At 34.2% G+C, this 26,194-nt stretch overlaps 1 protein-coding gene across 4 annotated transcripts; it reads left to right on the top strand.

The window, feature by feature from the left end:
* Window positions 1-100: 100 nt before the first annotated feature.
* LOC132730004 (ankyrin repeat domain-containing protein 55-like) lies at window positions 101-25,421 on the top strand. 4 transcript variants are annotated; one of them, XM_060715846.1, is made up of 14 exons: window positions 129-189; window positions 1,824-1,879; window positions 5,832-5,856; window positions 8,503-8,628; window positions 13,459-13,589; window positions 17,220-17,329; window positions 17,611-17,671; window positions 18,491-18,619; window positions 19,179-19,357; window positions 19,817-19,953; window positions 20,457-20,809; window positions 22,283-22,466; window positions 23,762-23,858; window positions 24,924-25,421. In XM_060715846.1, the coding sequence occupies exons 3-14, from the start codon at window positions 5,838-5,840 to the stop codon at window positions 25,309-25,311; spliced, it is 1,914 nt and encodes a 637-aa protein (XP_060571829.1). In that variant the 5' UTR covers window positions 129-189; window positions 1,824-1,879; window positions 5,832-5,837; the 3' UTR covers window positions 25,312-25,421. The 4 variants fall into 4 exon arrangements, with proteins under 4 accessions (XP_060571827.1, XP_060571829.1, XP_060571828.1 ...); XM_060715844.1 differs by lacking the exon at window positions 5,832-5,856 and having other exon boundaries at window positions 101-189; XM_060715845.1 differs by lacking the exons at window positions 129-189; window positions 5,832-5,856 and adding an exon at window positions 3,347-3,443 and having other exon boundaries at window positions 1,862-1,879.
* The last annotated feature ends 773 nt before the right edge of the window (window positions 25,422-26,194 follow it).

Here is a 26,194-nt window from a genome sequence, read left to right as displayed (position 1 = left end):
GAATCGTTTATTACCGATTCTAATTAAAATATATTTTTACGATAAACGTTGTTTGGCGCCAATTTATTTAACGTTACGCGCTGAACAGTTTAGCGCGTCATTTTGACGTAATTGTTTGTCATGAATCAGTTACATGTAGCGGCGTTAAACGTGAAAGCTGGAACTGTATTTTTAAAGACATTATAGTCGGTAAGATAGCTGCTTAAATTATTTTGATTTATTTATTTATTTGTTTACGGATAAAAATAATTTTCTAATGAAGTATTTATTAATTTTAATCAATGTTTATACGATTATTTATTTTATGGATTTTAACTGTACTTCTGTTTATTAAGAAATAATTATTTGATTATCCTATTCTATTATTTATTTGTTAAGTTCATAATAGAAATGAATGTATTAGTTAATTACTTTATCATTTGTTTCAGAGAATCGCTTTGTTTTATGCTGATGTGTGAAAATAAAAGATATATAGAAGCGCATACTGGGAAAGTCTAGTTGTTATCCGAATTCCTTTACATATACTATCAATAAAAAAACCCGTAAAACTACAGTTATACTGCCAATATACAACATCTTTATTGATTTGACAGCACGTTTTAACATTTTAAAAGTCTTTAGTGACATCTCGAAGACATCCGAACGTGTCTGGTATAATCTATTGGTATAAATGGAACATTATTGCTGTGGTTCCACGCATATCTTTAAAGAGGACAACAACCAGTCGTTATTCGTAACCCTTTATGTGATTGACACCAGGACAACGTGACCCCAGAACACAAGTCCTTTGCTTTCCTTGATTATATAAATGTCATAGTTCAAATAAACGTCTCTTTGTTGATGGTTTGTATCTACTTGTTGATACACCAAACACTAAAACATCTTCACTTAACGTTGACTTACAAAACATTCATATATGACCAACATCATGGTTGATAGACTTTATGTTTAATGTAAACAAAACAGTCAGTCTTATATTCTTTCATAAAAGAAACAAACATTTTCCTTCTTTAGAAATGAAAGTCGTTGACTTCAAAACCCTTGTGACTTTGGATTATATCAAGCGAGGTAGCTGTTCGGTTGCATACTGCACATGCGACGAAATCAAAACAACCGGCCACCACATGTATCTTGTACATTGCCCTATTTTTGATACTTATAGACGTTGTGCTTGAGTCACGTTGTCCTGGTGTCAAGCTGTTATGATCTCACGTTGTTCTGGTGTCACTTTGTCCTGGTGTCAAGCTGTTCTTGGGTCACGTTGTCCTGGTGTCACTTTATCCTGGTGTCAAGCTGTTCTGGGGTCACGTTGTCCTGGTGTCCAGCTGTTATGATCTCACGTTGTTCTGGTGTCACTTTGTCCTGGTATCAAGCTGTTCTGGTGTCAGCTGTTATGATATCAAGCTGTTCTGGAGTCTCGTTGTCCTGGTGTCCAGCTGTTATGATCTCACGTTGTTCTGGTGTCACACTGTGTCGATGTCAAGTTGTTCTGGAGTCTCGTTGTCCTGGTGTCCAGCTGTTATGATCTCACGTTGTTCTGGTGTCACGTTGTCCTGGTGTCACGCTGTCGTCCGTAGACTATAATTTGCAGTAAGAATACATATTTTTGTGACAAAACATTGGAATGGGGGGGGCTATGAATTGTTCTATGAACACATTTCTAGATTTTGCTCTTTTTCATTCTTTTGTATGTTTTTCTTCCTCAGTTTTTTATTTGTTTGTGTCGTTGCTATTGTTTGTTTGTTGGGTTTTTTTGGGTTTTTTTTTTACTCTTTTTTGTTTTTTTCTGAAAGTTCTGACAGAGACCTTGTACCTCTTTCCAGATACATGCAGAAGTGCCTTCATTCCAGAGGAGGAAAACAACGTGCAACTGTTTCAGGTATCTATATAAACGCGATATTCTAGGCCTATATGATTAGAACTGTTATAATGTTCAACATATTAAAGGAACTCCACAGAGGTCCAAATGCCTGAAAACATAAATGTCAAGTGAAGCACTTAAAATGGGAAAAAAATCAAAAGATAACAATAGAAATATACTTAGAATTAAAATGGAAATCAATTTTTGGTACAATTCTTAGCCGGTTTTGATCGAAAAGCGTTACAAAGCTTTTCATTTTGGGGTCGTTTGCACTATAAATGATCATTTTGGAAACACTGAGAGAGGGAATGAGCCGAAAATGTGAAGTCCTGTCCTACATTAATTGAATATAAATATGAGCCGCGTCATTAAAACATTAAATGGGCCGTGTCACGACAAAACCAACATAATGGGTTTGCGACCAGCATGGATTCAGACCAGCCCGCGCATCCGCGCAGTCTGATCAGGATCCATGCTGTTCGCTATCAGTTTCTCTAATTGTAATAGGGTTTGTTAGCGAACAGTATGGATCCGAATCAGACTGCGCGGATGCGCGGGCTGGTCTGGATCCGTGCTGGTCGCAAACGGAAACGCATTACGTTGGTTTTGTTGTGACGCGGCTCAAATTTAAAGTTACGTCTAGGTACAACTATTGTTGTTACTTGTGCTGGCGGTCTGGTATTATATCAAATACTTATCATTTAGCATGTGAGCTTTTTAAGATGAAAGTCTTTAATTAAGATAATTATGTGTAAGGCTTTTGCGTATTAAAATCAAAACAGAACGAGTTTCTCAATAATTCCATTTTATTTTCTGCTGGTAGCAATTATGTTCATGAAAGAAACTATTAATAACGCTATTAATGATTTAAAGGCCACTAAACCATAATTTTATAAGAATTCATCGGTAATTTCCATAAACATTTGTATTTCTATGAGAGGAATTGAATTATTAATTGAATTATTATTAAATGCTGAGTCATTGACATAACTAAAAGACTTGTTGCTTAATATCCGGTTTATACCGGCTCAGCACCGACATTTATTTACCCAATATATGTACATGTATATACTCACCTATAGCATTTATTATCAACCGATTTCTACAGGTGCTATCTTTCATTTACTGTAAACATGACTCTGTAACATGACATGTTTGTCGTATTGTTTTATTGATTTTCTCTGTGAGCAGACGACAACATGAGATAATGGGAAACTGGGCAACTTGATTATCAGCCGTGATATTATAAATAGATATTGAGAAATAACTCTCTTTTAAGGAAAAGTGGAATATTTACTCGACTGTTTGTTTTGATTCTGGATGTAAATTTTGTCATATTATTTCTTAACAAAAATATTATATAATTACGTCACGTGTTGTAGTTAAGTGTACGTTGACGTTTTATTTTTTTCTGAAGAATGTTTTGGGAACTGAAGTGGCGATGAAAAATTAAAATATTTGTTTTCTTTTGCTTGGGGTTTAAAGCCTAATTCCTATCCCCATGGCAACGACGGAAAATAAACATATGTGTCTCAGATAAAGGAAATGGATTTTGGATCGGATTTCCTTTGCCGTGATATGGGTATGTTGAACTAAATATTGACATTCAAAATATTTATATATTTAATATACATAGAGGATATTTGTTTAGTTCAGTGTAAGATCGGAATATATTTCACCGAGTGAGCACCAAAAGGTATACATGTATTTCACGAGTGGCGCAGTCACGAGTGAAATATGAACTTTTGTTGTTCACAAGGTGAAATATATTTCGATCTTACACTAAACTAAACAAATTTTCTTTTTATTATATGCAAAGAAACGTTTTAAAAAGACATTAAACCTAATACTGAATGAAAAGCGCGCCAAATAATAATACAACGTGACGTCATTTACGACGTCACGTCATTAAGTTGGTACCCTGTACTGTGCACGCTGGTATTTCACTGAAACAACGTTAGGGGCTTAAATTCAAAACAGTGAAATTACCAAAGTGGTAATTTCACTGTTTCAAACAGTGAAATTACCAGTTTTATTTCACTGATATATTTCTATAAACCACCGAAAAGCATGTAATAAATTGATGATCCAATTCGCTTCTTGAATGCCACGTATTTTTTAAAGTTCTAACTTAAGTATTGAATTGTTGTTGTTTTGTTTTGTTTTGTATGTTATATGAAACTGATATGTTTTGATTCAATTATTAATAGTTTCACACTTCTGTATTCCATTATTGTACGGTTATTGGGCAAACATATTAACAGTATCACTCTCATAAATAATTAGTTGTTAGAGAGATCAAAACCCTGTTCAGATGGTAGAGTTATTTCATGCGTGGAAACTATCATGCTAGTTTCGGAAGGTCTACCGGTATTTAAAGACCATGCTTGAAAAAAAATACAGGAGTTTCCTTTGAAGAGTGATATGATATTCCTCGGGTGTCTTTAATATCTGCTGGTGTAATTTTGTTGTTTTTTCCAACCCTGTCTACAAAAACACGTATTCCGTCCCTTTGATATGTGCTACTAGCATATACAAGTCAACGTATAAACACGTTTTAATAGATTATTTTATTTATAATTTAATGGTAAAAGTGGGATAATTCCAAAAAAATCTATTTTTGATGATTTTTTATTGAAATCGTTTACAATAGAAAACTAAGTACTATTCTATATGGACAGGCATATTTGTAGGCTGTAGTATTTGTGTGGAGTGGTATTTGTGATAAATATTCGGACACAGAATATTAATATATACATGTATGTATTGAAAACATGTAACCAGCATAATCATACAGTCACGAATGACAGAGTTAATTTGTGAAAACTTTAATAAACATTAAACTTTTATGTTCTCATAAATCAATTTATCGTATAAAAATTGGTATTCATATTATTTTTACAGTTTAATGGTATTAACATTTGGAAATTGATTTTTATAAAATAAATAGTTAAAGGTGTGGAAGGGGGGTATAAGTTAAATAGGGTTCTTCACAATACAGTTACGGTGTCGTGTCTTGGACATCGTCGAATGTAACATAATTTTTGTATCTTTTTCATGTAATTTTAATATTTACGCCATCGTACTTTGCAAAATTTATTTCACTTTTTTCCAGAGTCCAAAAAGCGCATATCAAAAGCTTATCGTTCCCCATAAACATGTACCCTCGTTTTCATTTCAAGAGAGTCCAAAAAGCTCATACCAAATCCATATCGTACCTTATAAACCTCTTTTTCATTTTCACAGTCCCAAAAATCTTTATCAAATGTTTATCATACTCCATCTAGCCTCGTTCTCATTCTGAGAATCCTAACATCCTTATCAAATCATTATCAAAGTTCTTTCAAAAGTCAAAAATGGTGTGAAATAAAAAGGCCATAAAATATAGATTGAGAAAAAAACTGTTTTTGTTTTTTTTCTTGGACTTGTACACAACTGGAAAACCTTTCAAATGAAGACTCGGCTTTCGTCTCGTCCAATATAGTTTTGACAGCAGCTGTGTACTTGTCCAATAGAATTCTGTTGTACTAAACAATGTATAATAATCTCATAGTACCTGACAGGACACCATAGTGCATGGTTTATAATATAAAGATAGAGTGCTGTAAAATATATACACGACAATTTGTTAGTTTTAATTAGTCATAATTGCTAGACTTTTGATATTCGATATGGGTACTTTAACCCGGGGTTTAAGAACACCTCGCCACAAAAAAACTTTGTTTACTTATATATATATACATTTCCAATATGGGTTACACTGATACTTGACTATATATTTCTAATTGAAAGAAAAACTATTAGGCAATTAAAGATAAAGTTGGTCAACCAGAAGGATAAGAAAAAGAAAAATGTATAATGATCACATTCTGTGTTTGCAAGCGTGACATGAAAGAGGTTTTGTTCGTGTCTAATTGGCACACATACAGGACTGAAATATTAATAATAATCAGTATGGATTTTATTGAAGGAATAAATGAAGAATTCTAATAAAGGTTTGTGGGGGTATATACATTGTATTTATTTATTCAGTTATTCCTTCCTTCCTTCCTTCCTTCCTTCCTTCCTTCCCTCCTTCCTTCATTCATTGATTGATTGATTGATTGATTGATTAATTGATTGATTGATTGATTTTGTCTTTTTTTCTAATTGATATATTTATCTTATTATTTCTTCGTATTTTATGTACATTTTCAAAGTGTGTCACTTATAAATAATGTTACCCAGGTATGTAAGTATATATCCATCGCCAACGTCAAGAAAACATTACGTTCTAACTTGTCTTATTTAACTAAAGTTGTTGATGGATGCATATCTAAGAGGATTCTATGATATTTATTGGAGAAGTTCGAAAATAACATTTAACGCTTTTAAAAAATTCATGATAAGTAAAATTAGAATGTTAATTAATTGGCAATACTTGGGCTCAAAACAATTATTCTCATTAATATGTTTATATTGTAGACACAATTTCATTAGACTGACAATCTGGACTGGGGTGTAGATATAAAACTTTTTTAAATATAATATTTCAAACAACTCTAAAAATCATTTAAATTTAAAAGAAATCAATGTCATGTTACATGTACTATTATTTCAGTTTTCGGTGTCCATTTCCCTTTTTCCGCTAAATTAATTCATTTCGTGTAAAAGAGTATTTCATATTTTGAACACACGTTTTAAGTGTTCAAACATTAACACGTTGAGAATATCTATGATCTGAGATATAGGTGGAATCCGATATGTCCCAAGTTGCATATTTAATCCGCATATACATTTGCATACAGGTTTATTTGTTTAATGTATTGTTCTGTATTCAAAAGCTATAGACAAACTAATTATCAAATCGACGTGCGTTGAAAATGCGATACTCGGTTGAAATACAAGACATGCTTTATTAAAATACCGTATAGTCTGTGTTTTATGATATCATAACTTGTGTATGGTTTATACACGTATATCGGACGCCAACATGGGGACACAAGGCCTGGCTTAGCAGGGCGGGGCTGGTTAAATTTTGGCTATACTTGACAGGGTAAATGTACGGCACGTGTCTGGGTAGGGCATGGCGGGTAACTAAATGGAAGGACAGGGCGGGGCTAAGCTTGGTTTTACTAAGCAGGGCAAACGCAAGGCATATATGGTGCTAGGACATGACGGGTAACGGAAGGGAAGGGCAGGGCTGAGCTGGGCTATACTAAGCATGGCACGGTAGGGTATGGCTATGCAGGGTATAGGCAGGGCAGGATATCTTAGAATGAAAAAAAAACACAAATAGACAGACTCTCTATATGTACAAATGAACTGTTTTGGTTCACTTATACAAGAATTTAGTACATGTTTACTAAAGGGTAAATATCTCCCGGCGTGGATATATTTTAGCACGTGTTACAATTATAAGAATATTCCGATATAGAAGCATCAGAAGCTATATAGCATTTGTAAACTCAACGTTAATGAACTGGAACGTTGGTCAAACAACAGGTATATGTCCAATAATCTCCAATAATGAAATGAGCCGTGCCATGACAAAACCAACATAGTGCGTTTGCGATCAACATGGATCCAGACCAGCCTGCGCATCCGCGCAGTCTGATCAAGATCAATGCTGTTCGCTGTCAGTTTCTGCACTTGTAATAGAGTTGGTAAGCGAACAGCATGGATCCTGATCAGACTGCGCGGATGCGCAGGCTGGTCTGGATCCATGCTGGTCGCAAACCCATTATGTTGGTTTTGTCGTAATGCGGCTCAAATATTAAATTAGTTCCTTTAACACATGACAATTTAACAACAATCGCAAGTGTTCGTATTACATTGATAGTTACTTAGTGGAGTTCAGTGTAGTTTACATTCATCAGGAATAAAATAATGCTAGTTATATTATTTGTATAAAGTGTGAAAATATCAAAACATCAGATCAATTTCTGTGCCTTTTTATCAGATGAATGAAAAAAAAGGTTTACCAAAAAATCGTTTCGCAGGGGTGGGGCTGAATGGGGAGTGGGGAGTGTGAGTTAAATGCTGAAAGAATGAAAAGAATAATTTTCTTTACTATTAATCATGTTATAATGATATTCAAAGAACTGTTTCTTCACCCCTTCTCTACATAACTGACCAATCCTACATATCTGTTTTTAAATGAAAGATATTGATGTATTTAAAGGCTTAAGTTGTTACATTGATATTTGCTTACTTTTTGGTAAAAAAAAAGAAAAAAAAAAGAATCATACTCGATTCATAAGCTTAACACATTATCTCCTAATAGTATGAATGCAAAAGTTTTGTACAATATATAATTTGCCATTATTGAGCCGGTATAGATATACATGTAGTATGTTTTTTCTCATTTCAAGGTTTTCTTATTATTATTAATTATGAGAATTTTTGTATCACATGTGCAGATCCATATTATATGTGTAATTTATTGTATATTGCTGTATTTATATTCATGAAAGAGTCTGTATTTATTTGACAAAGTTTTTTTATTCCCGCGTTAACGTCACGTTCTGTTTAGCGTATAGTTAAACGGACGTTGCGTCATATGTCATTTGTTATTTTATAAAGAAGACTAAACATCGAAAGCTTAAAAAAGCGTTTGTTTTTAATGAACTGATTATATATACATTTTGGTGTATTTTCAGGTTTGGAGACGGACGGAGACGATGAGCACACGTTGGCACATAGGGCGGCTGCAAGCGGCGATACACAGTCAGTAATACGTGCAATAAAACAGGATCCTGGTGTGATCCAGCAGAAAGATAGAGATGGTAACTATACGTTATTAACCTTCTGGGAACCGGAAGTGATTAGGTTTTTACCACCAGTATAGAGCCAGGCCAGCCTAGGTGTTGCACAAAAGCCCTCCTCTGACAAAAGCCCCCACCTCCATTTAAAATGACATGGTGGGGGACTTTTGTCCGGGCTGGGGCCTTTTGTCCGTATCCCGGCTAGCCTTAACTCCCATGCAGTCTGACCCAATCTCCACACAGTGATCTCCCCTTAATTTTTCGGCGTAGATCTCTGCCCAATCTCCTACGCAGTGATCTCCCCTTATCAGTACAGAGATCTCTGCCATCACAAACATTGAAATATCAATATTTGGATATCTATCTTTTTTAGCTTTTTAATTTATTTTTCATTATTTTGTATACTTTTGATAATTTTTTGATAAAATATAACGGACGTAGGTACAAAAAGGTAAAAATAAAACAGAAAGAGAAAAATGATGTAAGATTTTCTATGTAACGGTCGATGTTTACATTTGAATTTCGACGTTACGTCATGTGACTTTCATCATCATGTGACGTCTGTGAATGCAGTGATTACAATTCTGCCAAGGGAGGTAATCAGTGTGAGGAGTTTGATCTCTGCCACCAAGGTCCCGATATATCAGAATTTCTGATATACAATATTTTTTCAAAAATTGTTTTATTTACTGCTTTTATCTATTAGATAAGTTGTTTCTCATTTATTTAACAATGTTTATGAATAAATAAATAAATAATATGAATATTTAGAAATAATTTTAAAAATTATGAGAATATTTTCTACGAGACAATATTTTGATATTTTATTTTTTTAGCTTTCGAATTTATTTTTCGTTATTTTGTATACCTTTGATATTTTTTTGATAAACTATATCGAACGTAGGCACTAAAAGTTAAAAATAAAACAGAAAGAGAAAAATGACGTTAGATTTTCTATGTAACGGTCGATATTCACATTTGAATTTCGACGTTACGTCATGTGACTTTCATCATGTGACGTCTTTGAAGGCAGTGATTACAATTCTTCTAAGGGAAGTAATCACTGTGAGGAGTTTGAGTCTGACCATGCTCTCTAATGTTGGTAGCCCTAAAAACCTTTTTACACTGGAGCAGTACGTCTAGACGCTTTCAGAAATCATTATCACAAAATAGACAAATATTTTTTTTCTTCTTTTACATTACGATATTTCCTTAAAAACGGAAGTAGCATTTTTATATTTTCATGTTGAAATCCATTTATTTTTAATGAACTGTTTCAGATTTAAGACTGGTCAAATTTATTTCACCATTTCAGTAGTATAAGGGCGTAACCAGCTTATCTTTTCGAGTTACCGGTATATCACGGGGTTTCACGGGTGGCGGGCGCGATACATAGTGACCTGTGCAGGAGTTATTATAGTTGGGGGGGGTATATAGGAGTCAGCTTGTCAGTCGGTCGGTCTGTCCGTCCGTCGGTCGGCCCACTTCATGGTTTCCGGACAATAACAAGAGTTTGGAATGAGGTATTGTAATCAAACTTGGTATATAGCAACCTTACGTGGAGACCCCGGTTAGTATTGCATTTGGAACCCCTGTGGTCAAGGTCAATGTCACCGTTACTAAAAATAGAAAAAATGGTCTGTACAATAACTAAAGTTAGGTATAAGATATTGTAATCAAACTTAGTGTATAGCAAGCTTATGTGGAGACCCCGGTTGGTACTTGCATTTGGACCCCCCCCCCCCCCCCGATCAAGGTCAAGGTCATCGTTAATTGTTGTATAGCAAGTTTATATGAAGAATCTTGTTGGGATTACAAGTAATTGGAATAATTCTTTGTACACAGTTGATGCCTCAATTACTATAGGTTGAGTTCAAATTTTTCTTCAGACTATTTATTTTTCAAAAGGTCAAAGTTGCTGGTGGGGATATTAATCATCTTCAGTGATAGCTCTAGTTGAATGAAAGTACAGATTTGAATTATAGATCTACTAGCCAAGTATTTCATAGCTGACACGTATAATAGGGAATAAAATGAACAGTGAAAGTCACCTCCGTCGATTCCCCGACTAAAAATCTTTCTTGAAAACACAGTGCGTGCCACTTAAATGGTTACGTCACGAAATATTTCCTTGTTTCCAGTATTGAATTTCAAACATCATTCTCTATTCTAGGGTCTTTAATTATTTTGTAACTGTAAGAACTGTAATTTTTACTAGTAATTTAGAAACTTTAAAATGTTTTCAAAACGGAAATTAACATCATTATTATGCATACATCTATACTCCAAAATGCTGTTTTTTCATTTCTTCAAAGCGTTTTGTATGTAGTGTTCCAACTGTATAACCGAATTACCAGCTTTAGCTTTGAGAGTTTTTAGCTCACCTGTCACAAAGTGACAGGTTGAGCTTTTGTGATCGCTTTTCGTCCGGCGTCCGTCCGTCGTCCGTCCGTCCGTCCGTAAACTTTTACTTTAAATGACATCTCCTCATAAACCACTAAGCCAATTTCATCCAAACTTCACAGGAATGTTCCTTTGGTGGTCACCTTTAAAAATTGTTCAAAGAATTTAATTCCATGCAGAACTCTGGTTGCCATGGCAACCGAAAGAAAAAACTTTAAATATCTTTTTTTAAAAAACCATAAGAGCTAGAGCTTAGATATTTGGCATGAAACATCTTCTAGTGAGTGTCTACAAAGTTGTTCAAATAAAAGCCCTAGGGTCAAAATTGGCCCCGCCCCAGGGGGTCATTGATTTTCCTTATATGTATATAGTAAAAACTTAAAAAATCTTCTTTTTAAGAACCCAAAGAGCTAGAGCTAAGATATTTAGCATGAAACATGTTCTAATAGGTGTCTACTAAGTTTGTTCAAATAAAAGCCCTGGGGTCAAAATTGGCCCGGCCCCGGGGGGTCATTGATTTTCCCTATATGCATATAGTAAAAACTTAAAAATGTCTTCTTTTAAAGAACTCAAAGAGCTAGAGCTAAGATATTGAGCATCAAACATGTTCTAATGGGTGTCTACCAAGTTTGTTCAAATAAAAGCCCTGGGGTCAAAATTGGCCCCGCCCCAGGGGTCATTGATTTTCCCTATATGCATATAGTAAAAACTTAAAAAATCTTCTAGTAAAGAACCCAAAGAGTTAGAGCTAAGATATTTAGCATGAAACATGTTCTAATAAGTGTCTACCAAGTTTGTTCAAATAAAAGCCATGGGGTCAAAATTGGCCCCGCCCCGGGGGTTCATTGATTTTCCCTATATGCATATAGTAAAAACTTAAAAAATCTTCTTTTAAAGAACTCAAAGAGCTATGGCTAAGATATTTAGCATCAAACATGTTCTAATAGGTGTCTACCAAGTTTGTTCAAATAAAAGCCCTGGGGTCAAAATTGGCACCGCCCCGGGGGTCATTGATTTTCCTTATATGTGTATAGCAAAAACTTAAAAAATCTTCTTTTAAAGAACTCAAAGAGCTAGAGCTAAGATCTTTAGCATGAAACATGTTCTAATGGGTGTCTACCAAGTTTGTTCAAATAAAAGCCCTGTGGTCTAAATTGGCCCCGCCCCGGGGGTCATTGATTTTCCTTATTTGTGTATAGCAAAAACTTAAAAAATCTTCTTTGAAAAAACACAAATAACTAGAGTTTAGATATTAAGCATGAAACATCTTCTAGTGAGTGTCTACCAAGTTTGTTCAAATAAAAGCCCTGGGGTCAAAATTGGCCCCGCCCCAGGGGGTCATTGATTTTCCCTATATGCATATAGTAAAAACTGAAAAAAATTTCTTTTAAAGAATGCAAAGAGCTAGAGCTAAGATATTTAGCATGAAACATGTTCTAATGGATGTCTACCAAGTTTGTGCAAATAAAAGCCCTTGGGTTAAAATTGGCCCTGCAACGTTTGGGTGGGTGGGGGGGGGGGCTATATACAGGTGAGCGACCTTAGGGCCATCATGGCCCTCTTGTTAAGTATTTTTATTGAAGTCAAATCACGGATTTGTTCACATTTTGCTATTTTTATACAAGAGATAAAACGCTCTAAATTTATTGTCAGAAGTCCTAAAACATTTCTTAAAGGCACATTATACTTCAGAAACAAATACATTCTTACTGCTTTAGAAAATTAAAACAAAAATCGTTTAGAGAACGTAAGATGCTTGTAACATGACAAAGAAGCTATTGATGTGAACTTATTTATGATAAGCAAAATGTAAACAAAGTAGTATTTTTGACTTCCATCCATCCTAAAATGCTAAATCACAGTACAACTTGGCAAATTGCCAAAAATCTTGAGATGAAAAAAATGATTTATGCAACTGAAAAATCAGTAGATTTTCTGAAATCATATTCGTAGAAATACAATTAAAATAAAAAGTTTTTGAGGATTCGAATAAAAATAAAGGCCTTTATCACACACCCGTGCCGATTTTGCGACTCCGTAAATATGGTATTGCACGGCCGTGCATATATTTTGACGTGACGTCATTAGCGTTATACAAACATAGTGTAAAGACGCGCTAAATATTAGCGTCATACTAAAGGCGCGTCAATGAAAAATGACTCTTATTTCACTTTAAACGGTCTTTATTTTGGGTATGTGATAAATAGAATATTAAATTCGTGTAATTTCACTACTGAATTTATTGCACTCGTTGAATAAAATAATATTATGCTCGCCAGAGGCTCGCATAATATAATTTTATTCAACTCGTGCAATAAATTATTGAGTATTGAACTTACACTCATTCAATATCCTCTATTTCTGAGGCATAATGGGCCTTTAACCTTAACAAGAAAACTTGTATTCATTTTAGCGCTTAATGTGCCTTTAATGTTTATCATATTGCAGGTTATACGCCGTTAGCTCACGCCGTCCTAGGCAAACATGTGCAAACGTTAAAGCGTCTCGTTAAAATGGGAGCAGACGTTAATGTACAGGACGCCCAAGGACGCACGTGCCTCGCAATAGCTGCGTATCAGGTAAGAACGTACCTACGTAACATTTAAATACAACGGAAATAAACTAAAAAGTCTTAAGACTGTAGAAACATTTATTTTGCAAAAACATTGTCAAAATAAAAAAAAAATGTGTGTTGGCATAAGATGGGAGAAAAGTGGTGGATAGTTTGTTATTTTTATAAATAAATCCTGCACTCTCTCTCTCTGTTCCTCTTACTTTATAAATTTCATGGATGTTAAAGAAACTTGTCAACTCAACTGTATGTAAACAAACCCTGTTTCTACCTACTCACATTTGTAAGAAAACGTGTATAATGTTCTTGTTTCATGTCAAAATGGAAAAAAAAGTTAGAAAAGAGTAGCTCTTTATTATCTGTATATTTACTAAAAACCTAAATAAATATTGAATTGAATTTAATTGGTACTACTGGATTAATTGGTAGGGAGAAAAATTGAAAAAGAAATAATTTGTAATAAGTTACTTATTGATTCTGTTATCTGACACTTTTCTTACAAATTCATTAAATTAATACTAATTATCACACACCCGTGCCGATTTTGCGACTCCGTAAGTACGGTATTGCACGGCCGTGCATATATTTTGACGTGACGTCATTAGCGTTATGCAAACATAGTGTAAAGACGAGCTTTATGTTAGCGTTCTACTGTGGCGCGTCAACGGAAAATGATTCTTATTTCACTTTAAACGGTCTTTATTTTTGGTATGTGATAAATAGAATATTAAATTCGTGTAAGTTCATTACTGAATTTATTGCACTCGTTGAATAAAATAATATTATGCTCGCCAGAGGCTCGCATAATATAATTTTATTCAACTCGTGCAATAAATTCAGTATTGAACTTACACTCATTCAATATCCTCTATTTATCACACACCCGTGCCGATTTTGCGACTCCGTAAATACGGTATTGCACGGCCGTGCATATATTTTGACGTGACGTCATTAGCGTTATAAAAACATAGTGTAAAGACGCGCTAACTATAGGCGCGTCAATGAAAAATGACTCTTATTTCACTTTAAACGGTCTTTATTTTGGGTATGTGATAAATAGAATATTAAATTCGTGTAAGTTTAGTACTGAATTTATTGCACTCGTTGAATAAGATAATATTATGCTCGCCAGAGGCTCGCATAATATAATTTTATTCAACTCGTGCAATAAATTCAGTATGAAACTTACACTCATTCAATATCCTCTATATCTGAGATTTTTTTCGGCAAATCATTTATCAATAATTTATTTCTAATTACCTCCCCTTATTTACACAATTGTGTCAGACATGCTTTCTACAATTTTAAAAATTCTTCATTCATATTGTAACGGGTAGGCGCTGTCAGGATGTATTTAGGAAAAATATATATAGATCTATATGCAGAGGATGGCTGAGCTGTTCCTAAACAAAACCTGTGAGTGGATTTGACGGAATGGGCCAAATTCGAAACAGACGACAATATAGAATTTAAACAACGATATTTATTAGTATTAGATTCTATGTATAATAAACGATGTATAAATAAATTAACTCTTTAATTTATATGAACAAATTTATGCGTTATTAAATTTATGTTATGAAAATTCAAGTAGAGTCTTATTGCTAGTCTATTATGTTCGAATGATTCCTGGCATAAACCAAAATGTATTTACATTACTGCTGGTCAGTTCCTCCTAATCTGCTCCTGTCCCGTGGAATACTATTCAAGATGTATACAATGTAATGATCAAGTTCCGAAAGTTTCCGTTAAAGATTTCCGTTAAATTTATAAAGGTGAATGATTTAGATGTTCTTGGCCGAATTTATTAAAGAAAAGCTGTTGGGCTATGCGCGCGTTCCTATTTTAAATGCCCCGCGCCATAATACTTTTGGTTGAAGGCCGAATAGTGGTAAATCGGTAGTCCCAGCCAATCAGAACGTCCAATTGGTGAACGCTGCCATTCTCGTCCAATCAAAAAGCTTCCCGGGTTTCCACGAAGAAAAGTGTGCATCCGCCATACAACTTAAACATCTCTCGTTGGAATTGATTTAGGCATGAAAAGTTACTCATATGTAATAATACGTCAATCTTATACGTTACTTTTAAGTCATTTTATAATTTTAATTACAAACAATACAGTATTTAGGGTCTCTGAATGTTTCTCACAACACTGTAATTTTACGAACACCATGACGTCACAGTTCGAATCATTGTTTCTAAATAGAATTAGCCTGCAACTTGAATAAATATGGGATTTGCGAACAAACAAGTTGGTTAACAGTAAGTGCATATGCTAATTAGTTGCCACAATAAAAGTTAAGTCTAGGGAATATGTTATTGACTGAATTTCCGACATTGTCATTTGTTTTCGCTACCCGGAAGTATAAATTTACATTCAGTCAACGTACCTTGTATTTCTCAACAAAGACATTACTAACTGTCACAAAGGACAGAACGGTATTTTAAACACGTTTAAATGTTCAAATAATAAAGAAGCAGGAATTGTATATGAGCTCACATTACAATATTATGTAATACCATAAGAGTTTTGAGCTTGATTTACGTGTACTTCCACTTGATATTCTAGAAAACATTGGGATTTGATGAAATCGATTAAAATGCATATAAGTCGAATATCATTATGGTAACCGTTACTGATATATGAAAATATTATTTTTAAATGTGCAACAAAAAATAACGTTTTTTCTTAATTATTCATATTATTATTAATATGTTTGTTAGTTATTGATCTGTAATCAATTGGTTCCTCTATATAACGTTCTGTCGTTACAAAAGTTCTAGTTTTCCAATACCTGAGGGTCAAGTTGGCCATGTTTCAGGTTTGAACATGGATGATTCACTTATGTATCGTTATTCAGTTTTGAGTCTGTGTCCTGGGTTTATTTACATAGAGGATATTTGTTTGTTTTGCATGTAAGATTGAAATATAATTTCACTGAGTGAACATCAGATGCAATATTTTCACGAGTGGCGTAGCCACGAGTGAAAATATAATAGCTGGTGTTCACGAATGGAATATATTTCAATCTTATATGTAAAACAAATAAATTTTCTTTTTATTTTATGCTTTTTAAGTGATTTTAAGTTATTTTTTTACTGATTTTGCCGCGTAACGTCGCGCATTCTCCTATGTGACGTCATTATATCATGACGTCACATCATCAGTTTTGAAATCTAGTTCCGTTAAATTTCTCAAATTTTGTTAAATTTCTAACATGATGTATGATGACATTGACTTTCTTATTCTTAAGAAGCGAAATTTACGTATGACGGCATTTATTTCTGCCTGTTATTCCATTTAGTTATGATTTTCTGTTCATCCGCATTCAGATATAGTCCGGCTACAGTGAAAATTATATTTTATAAATTTCACTAGTGGTTTATCAGAAAATAATCATCTAATATATTACAATAAAACACTGGAAAGCATGAAATAATGTTGTATCTTATGAGATAAATACCCCAAAAAACGGGTCAAATTTCCCAGGTTATGGGAGACACATCATCGCTCCTGTAACATAACTTTCATAATTTGCATTTCACAGTTGTAAAATTTTACAGTATTCTTATCCGAACTATGTCATTAATAATGAAATGATCGGCGATTTAAATGTTGAGGCATGTTATATTGAAGGGCTGGAGCGATGGAGTAGTGTATCTTCTTAGGAAAGGTGCGAGGCAAGATATTGTGGACAAGTCAGGTCGAACACCACTACATGCGGCTACCTATGACACAGATAACAGGTGAGTAATAGACACGTGCCTGATCGAAAACTTATGTTAGACAAATCGTAGGTCTTTGAGAGATTTTTATGAGTATTTTTCAAATAAGTTTATCCTGGGTGTTTTATATATATATATGGTCGAGGCGCGGATGCGCAGGCTGGTCTGGATCCATCCTGGTCGCAAACGCACTATGTTGGTGTTGTCGTGACGCGGCTCATATGTATAAATAAAGCACCGTAGTAGTTTTTCTTCTTTTACTTCAATTTTTCTCTAATTTGTTGTTGTTGTTGATTTACTAGATCATTACTGGCGTTGATGAAAAGACTGTCTGAGGCAGAAATAAACATCGGGGATAATGAGGTAAGCTTTTCTTTAATTATAGAGAGAGCAAACCTCAGATAACGCCGATATATCTCATTAAAGACGACCTATAGTAAACATTTGAGCCGCGTCATGACAAAACCAACATAGTGCGTTTGCGACCAGCATGGATCCAGACCAGCCTGCGCATCCGCGCAGTCTGATCAGGATCCATGCTGTTCGCTTACCAATTCTATTACAAGTAGAGAAACTGATAGCGAACAGCATGGATCCTGATCAGACTGCGCGGATGCGCAGGCGGGTCTGGATCCATGCTGGTCGCAAACGCACCATGTTGGTTTTGTCGTGACAAGGCTCATTTTATCTTTTAAAAACACAGAGAGGTTTCTTGAAAGTAAATATGGTAAATGACTAAATTAAGTCAACATTTTTACTATCGTGATGTGATACGAGGTTGTATGTTAGCTTGTAGTAGATGTACTTGTTAATTAATTTGGTTCTGTTGTATGTCAAATTTTGATCTGATATATATCATATATAAAATTATACATGCACGTCATAAATCTAAGGTTGATATGCGCAAGTGAAAAACAAGTACATTCAATGGTCATAAAAATAGCTTTTTTACCTTAGAAAAAAATTATGCATTGTTTAGTTTTCAAATACATTCGAATGCACATTTTTTTGCATATTTTGATGAATATTCATATCTCAAAGTTAATGTGATATCATTTTGTTTGATCATGTTTTATATCCTTTGGATGTTTTTTAGTGAGGAGATTGTTTCATTTGATGACGATTCTCATTAATAAATTTGTTTATGCTGTTTAACTAAAATAGTTTAATAATTGCATTAAGCGAATGACGGCGTTGCATTGGGCAGCTTTTCATAATCGACCGGAGCACGTGAAACAACTGTTACAACGAGGTGGCCTTCCAACACAGGTAGACATTGACGGAAAGACACCGTTACACTGGGCAGCACAGGTAATCATGGCGGTACAAACTTATCATTGAATGAATGATAAATAAAATGAATGGAATAGTCGCACGTAACAGTGGTCTAAACGTTTGTGTACACACTTTTCAACCTTGTGATTATGGATTCTTTGTGTAAGACATCAGCAATCGCATTTTCTCGGCCCTTTCCGTCAAACTTCGGATAAGGACGAAGTTATTATGAATAAAATACGAGGACATACCGATTGAAGACATCAGATAGTTAAACATGAACTCAAAATATCCTACGCAGTGATCTCCCCTTATCAGTCTACCAAGGGAGGTTATCACTGTGTGACGTTTGATGTTGTAGGGTATGCACTCTCCTATATTTCAGAGAAACATTCAGTATAGACGAATGTTATATACTGTACAGTACGTATTTGTGGTTTTGCTGAATGTATAAACGTATATTTTAATCATAAAACAAACCATGGTGTATGGTTTACAAATGACCTTTTCCTGGCGACCTTATTTCTATAATTTTTCTCTCTATACAACAATAAATAAATCACCAAGTTTATTATCTATATTTTCATCCATTTAGAACGGAAGTGCGTCATGCTGTCCGATATTAACCGACCACAACATAGATCTTGCGAATACGATAGATAACTGCGGGAAAACAGCGCTCCACCTAGCGGCGGCTGCCGGATATACGGCGATTCTACAAGACCTTGCACGGATATCACCGTCGACTTGTGAAGCTTGGGACAAAGACGACAGGTTATATGTCCTCTTTATCAGCAGGGCAGCTTACAATTATAAACTTATTTTTGAACTTCACTGCTTTTTTTCAAGATTTTTCTCCGATATGTTTTTACTTAGAATATGTTGAATGCTATAAAAGCAGCATTATTTTCACTTTACAATTATGTACAATTCTAGAACCATTCGTGTCTGTTAATTGTTTCAATTTGTTGTAACATCACATGGTGTCGTGTAAAACAAGTGTTACTGAAGTCTACATTAAGTTAATAGTGTGTCTTCTAAATAGGAAATTTGATATTTTCTTGACGAAGATGTTATGAAATTTTAGACTTAGACCTTCTCGGTGTCTCGACGTTAACTAACCGAATAAACGTTATATACATAGTTTAAGTAAATAAATGGTTTTGACATTTGTAAAATCACATTATTGCATTTAATAATGCATTATATTTACTATATATATGAATATTACAGAACTCCATTACACTGGGCGGCTGCCACTGGTCACACCAGCTGTGTCCGAGCACTGTTGAACATGGGTGTTACCCCTAACCCAGTCGACGTGGACGGTGTGACACCATTAGAGTATGCGACTAATGCCGGCCATAGAGGTAAGGTATAAGCCTCATCCATGTACTGATTAGGTGATTATCCAGAATTAACAATCCAGTAATTTTACAATCCTGTTCTTGTTTAAGTGTTGAAATTAACTGACCCAAAGTATCGAATGAGTGACATCTCTCATAAATATTCATCTTATGATAAGCAAATAAAACATTGTTATTAACGAGTTCTTTTGTAACTGGTATTATATCCTTGCCTACTGCGGAATTCTTTATGCTGGCCTATAAGAACGTAATGAATGACCAACGTATAGACTGGTTTTCAAATAAGTCAGTTAACATTATTACGGTTAACAGATCAATCATGCTTCCATGTCCGAAGATGGTCGTGTCTATGTAAAATTAACTACCAGAACCATGTCTTTAGACCGCAGAGTGTAATTTCATCATAACAGGAACACGTCGTATAGACAAGTAAATACTGTATTACTCATAATCGTTTTTTAATTCTTTAACCCCAGTCCTAAATTAGAATTCTTTTTTCTTTTTAGAGTGTATTGTTTTGCTACGAGACAGACTTGGCATCAAACCAAGCGGAAACAAACGAAAACAAAACGATCAGAAACAAAGTGCAGGCGGATTCTTTAAAGGACTGTTTTCAAGAAAGAAAGACGCAGACAACAGAAAAGAGACGGTATCCAAGGATACCAAGCTTCCACAAGTGTTTGGTGTTAAGAATGAATCTATGATAAATAAGAACAATGACACGAAAGGCGGTCTTTCTGCGAGTACTAGTCCGAGGGGCGTGACCACACCAAGAGAGGGCGGTGCTAAGAGATTGAATAACGCTAAAAGAGACGCTGGCGCCTCTACACCTGCGACAATCAAAACTTTATCTACTTGGGTTCGTAGAATTAAGTGTTGAAATAATAAGATTTTTTATGAAGTATTCAGTATTAAATGTTGCTGTTTTTTCATGAACCATTCAAAATCTCATTCCGTCGTTACCTTCACTACGTTCTTAGAGCTGAGACAGAAGACTTTTCCATGAAAAAAAAAATTGTTTTCATTATATGTCAACAAATGTTAGGTTTGGTATTTTGTATGTTTATTCATTAATATTATACAATTATTGAATAGTGAGCCTTTGAATATGATGTGATATTCACCGGCAGATGACATATTGACCGTGACGATAGCCGAGGTCAATATGATATGCTGCCGGTGAATATCACATCATATTCAATGGCTCACTAGTCAATAATTCTTATGAATAGGCAGAGATAAAAACACACGCACAAAAATTGAACAATTATTTTTAATGCGCTCCCGTAATTTACAATTTACGATGTATGGTCATTGAATATGAGTCATAATCTATTTTTAGATTGGGGAAATCCAATTAGCCAGTGAATATGATCTTCACCCAGTTATTGTCCAACAACATTGACTTGGCACTCTTGCATTTGACCCTGTAGTCGGTATATTCCGTAAACGTTACGATCTACTTGTAAATCGATATGAATTTTAACATGGTGTAAAGTAAAATGCCCTCTTTGCGCAGTTGGTAAAGAGTTTTCACTTGTAGAATGTACACGTAAACTGGTAGGTTCGAATCCTATTTCAGCGATTTATTTTTTATTTTAATTTTGAAATTGCCATTCTCTTTAAACTATTGGAAATCTTTTTATTGTGTGTACTATCTACGTAGAATTTTTTATAACTGCCTTTATAGCATGTATGCGCTTAAGCATATACGATTGCATAATGTCACAAAAAGAACCGTTGAAAGATACTGTAATGAAATAAAAGACGTAATTGTGCATAAAACACCCTTTAAAGGTATTCGTAAACCAGGTGTAGTAAAACGATTTCAAATTAATTCTTGCAATTAAATTTAAAAAAAATTATAACGTGGTGTTGGTATCGAACCAGAGACCTTCAGATCAGTAGTCCGACATCAATACCAATACACCACACCTCACTGACGAGTGAAGTTAGCAAAAATATCGATATATTCGATAGGTAATAGTCAATCTTTATTCATATGACCTTTCAGAAAATTAATGAAGTGCAAGGTCAATATTGTTGGACAATAATATGATGTTATAAATAGTTCTGTTGACTTCTGTTCGGAGCAATGATTTTGCAGCTATATTTATATCATATAATAATATATTTTATAATATTTATGCAAACAGATAATTATAGACTGGTAAATGCTGCCCACATGCACTGCCCAAAGCTAAAAGTGTGTTTGATATACACATAAATACTAAAAGCGTTTTATTTGTGTTTGACAAATAAAAAGTCTGAGAAATACACAATACCAATCTCCTTCAACAAAAGTTATATTTACATTTTCGATTTATTTCAGACCGACAACTCTAGCTACCTTTCAGGTAATACTGATGCTCGGGCAACACATTTGTCTCCCTTAGGTGGTCTTCGTCCTCCTTCAATTTCGCCTCGAATAGCAAATTCACCAGGAGTAATGGAATCTCCACGAATACGGAAACAAAGAGAACTCAGTCCATTACGTCTTGATAGAATGGTGAAAGGTACGATACCATTTAAGCTTTATAAACAATTTGTATAATGGAATTATCATCCATTTTAGTGTTTAATGGACTGATCCCCTTTAACGGAGCGATTTGTATAATGGACTTATAGCCTCTTCATGGACCAATTTGTTTAAGTGAGCTGATCTTTCTTTATGGGCCAATTTGTGTACTGGACTTACAGACCAATCTGTTTAATGGACTTATTCTCCATTACGGACCAATTTTTTTTATCGGACTTATCTTTCTTTACGGACCAATTTGTTTAATTGACTTATCTTCCTTTACACACCGAATTGTTTTATTGACTTATCTTCCATTTGTTTAATGGTCTTATCTTCCATTACGGAGCAATTTGTTTAATGGTCTTATCTTCCATTACGGAGCTATTTGTTAAATGGTCTTATCTTCCATTACGGAGCAATTTGTTTAATGGTCTTATCTTCCATTACGGAGTAATTTGTTTAATGGTCTTATCTTCCATTAGGGAGCAATTTGTATAATGGTCTTATCTTCCATTACGGAGCAATTTGTTTAATGGTCTTATCTTCCTTTTGATTAATCGTCTTATCTTCAATAACAGAACATATTGTTTAATGGACACATTTTCCTGTACGAAACATTTTTATGGATATATCTTCCTGTACGAAACATTTTTTAATGGACATATCTTCCTTTATAGAACAATTTATGTAATGGTCTTTGCCTTCTATACTGACCTTTGTATTTTGGACCTATCCGCCTTTTCGAACCAAATGTTGTAATGAACTTAGTCTTATTTCTTTATAAAGCAATTTGTGCAATGGATTTTGCCTAATTTACAGAGTTATTTGTTTGATATTTCATCTTGTTTCAAATGGGCATTCTCCAAAATGAGTAACCAAATTTGAAAACTGTCAAAAGAAATAATGAAGAGTCTGAAGGCTTGCAGTTTTAATGTGAAATTTTATACAGTTTCCATTGTTTATAACAAGTGACATCATTATAAGATTTAGATTTGAAATACTTAGATTGACGAGCAGTTATTATCTTATCGTCAACAGTATTTAGAGATTTATTATATCATCATCCGGGCATTTTCTCTTTGCATAATATTCTATGTTGACCTCTAAGTAAGTTGTAATTATTCTTCTCAATCCAAGACTATTACCTTATATTCACGTACATATATTTCATTAGCGTGAAAACAAGTACTGAAATGCTCTTTAAGATGTAGACAGTTCAAAACAGAGAAATCGGTTAACAAAATTCTGTGAATCGGAAATTTCAATTTCAATGCCATGTTGTTATTTCAGAAAGGTTCGAACTTCCAGTGCCAGAACCAGTATCGACGTTACAGATGGATCAGGACAGAGTCCCTACATCAACCCCAACAACACAAATAAAATTCAAGTAAGTGTGATAGGAATTTTATACACACAATGATTGTGTCTTTTACTTTACATTAAACGAGCAGAATAAATATTTTTCTTCAGATGAAACAAGAAAAAAAAATCTACCTTTGAAGATGTCCAACAGGAAGAAATATCTAGTTAGTTCTAGCCTTGACTCTAATATTTTGCCCGAGGTAGATCATGCATATAATGACAATGTCTGATTTCTTATCTTTTTTCAGAATATATTTTAGCTCGATTGTATAGTAAGCTAAAAGCTTATAAACACATTCTCAAACTAACCAGTATTGAGCAATGAGTGAAAGTTTTTTGCCCAAGGAAACAACCGCTTGCCCATGGCGAGATTTGAGCCCTCTCAACAGACGATCCTTAGATCGTTACACCGACGTCTGATTATAAAAATAATTTATGTATTTTTAAATATCTGAATATTGTTTCTTTATATCATTTTAGATATATAATTAACTTAAAGATTTAAAGTATTATTTCATGCTTTCCAGTGTTTTATTGTAATATATCAGATGTTTATATTCTGATAAACCACTAGTGAAATTTATAAAATATAATTTTCACTGTAGCCGGACTATATCTGAATGCGGATGAAAAGAAAATCATAACTGAATGGAATAACAGGCAGAAATAAATGCCATCATTTGTAAATTTTGCTTCTTTAGGAAAAGAAAGCCGATGTCACCATACATTATGTTAAAAATCTAACAAAATTAGAAAAAATTAACAGAACTTTATTTCAAAATTGTTGATGTGACGTCATGATGTGATGACGTCACAAAGGAGAATGCGCGACGATACGCGGCAAAATCAGTAAAAATTACTTAAAATCACTTAAAACGCATGAAATAAAAAGAAAATTTATTTGTTTTACATATAAGATTGAAATATATTTCATTCGTGAACACCAGCTATTATATTTTCACTCGTGGCTACGCCACTCGTGAAAATATTGCATCAGGTGTTCACTTAGTGAAATTATATTTCAATCTTACATGCAAAACAAACAAATATCCTCTATCTAATCAACTATGTTCTTGTTTATTTTTGATAGTATAAACGGCAAGACAGTCTTACCAAATATTCACGCCGAATCGGCAGAATTAGACATGGACAGCAAACATGGCGGACTCATAGATTCGGACCCAGGCCCTTCCGTGAAGAAAAAGAAACATAAGAAAAATCGGAAAGAGAGGGGGCAGCGTGAACCGGAAGTAATTACAGCAACGCCGCTTGAACACGAAACTAACATTTATAGACCGCAGGATAGAGGCAAGGAGAAAAACGCGCCAAACTTGACAGCAGACGACACTAGGGACAATGGAACGCTGGTAGATAATACATGTAATAGTGCCAACAAAGACAGGCAAACAGAACAAGAAGTTATAAAAGCATTAGCAGGTCTAGAAATGAATGAACTAAGTTATTTATCAAGATGTTGATTGACAAATCATCACAAAATGTGCTTTAATTCAGAATTTTTCCATGAATTTTGACAAAGTTTATCGTTATTTTATCGTATTAGTGCCTTTTAATAAATTACTATTTTCTAGATATAGTTGATGTCTGTATGCAAATGAGTGTATTTATGTAAATTTGAATATGGGCACGCTATTTTCAGCAAGACATTCTGTACCATTTCATTCAAATTTAAATATTCGGAAGGATACACAGTTTTTCTATTTCCGGCGGATAGTAAATTAATTTCCTGTTTGACCGGTATGATTACACACGGATTATTATCGTTCGGTCACAACATAACCATTGCAAGATATCTCATTTGCAGGTCACACGACTTGCTGTCGTTATTTCTTTTGTAAAAACAACTTAATTTAAGACAGTAGACGCCAGCTTCTTGCCTTTTTCCACAGAATTATGTGTGATAAGGCTCTTTTTTTATGTCTTATAAATAATTGTTTACTCCGGCAACTACCGTGAAATTTCGGCAATTACCGTTGAACTCGGGTAATCACCATCTAAGTTCGTTGAAGTACAAGAAGAATTGTATTATAAATGTATATCAAGGGGTGCCAGTTGACTTGAAGAATGTGCACCATACCCACACTATTCAGAATTCGGTAAATGTCTTGTTCGTACTTCATTGTCAGAGTCAGGGATTTCAGTATTATAATAATACAATCAAACAAACCCACGATAGAGTCTGCACAGATCAGGCTACGGATGAGCAAGCTGGCCTAGATATTTTTGTTATAAGATAAAAAGCTTTGTCACTAGCTTCGGTGAGTACATTTTATATGGTTAAAGAAAAAGTTTCTGGTAAAAAAAAACGGTTACTAGTATGCCACGCGGAAATCTCAAATCAAT

The sequence above is a fragment of the Ruditapes philippinarum genome, unplaced genomic scaffold (assembly GCF_026571515.1).
Source record: "Ruditapes philippinarum isolate M1 unplaced genomic scaffold, ASM2657151v2 ctg1315_1_1_1_1, whole genome shotgun sequence".
NCBI classification, from domain to species: domain Eukaryota; kingdom Metazoa; phylum Mollusca; class Bivalvia; order Venerida; family Veneridae; genus Ruditapes; species Ruditapes philippinarum.
This window is presented reverse-complemented; position numbering and strand designations above follow the sequence as displayed.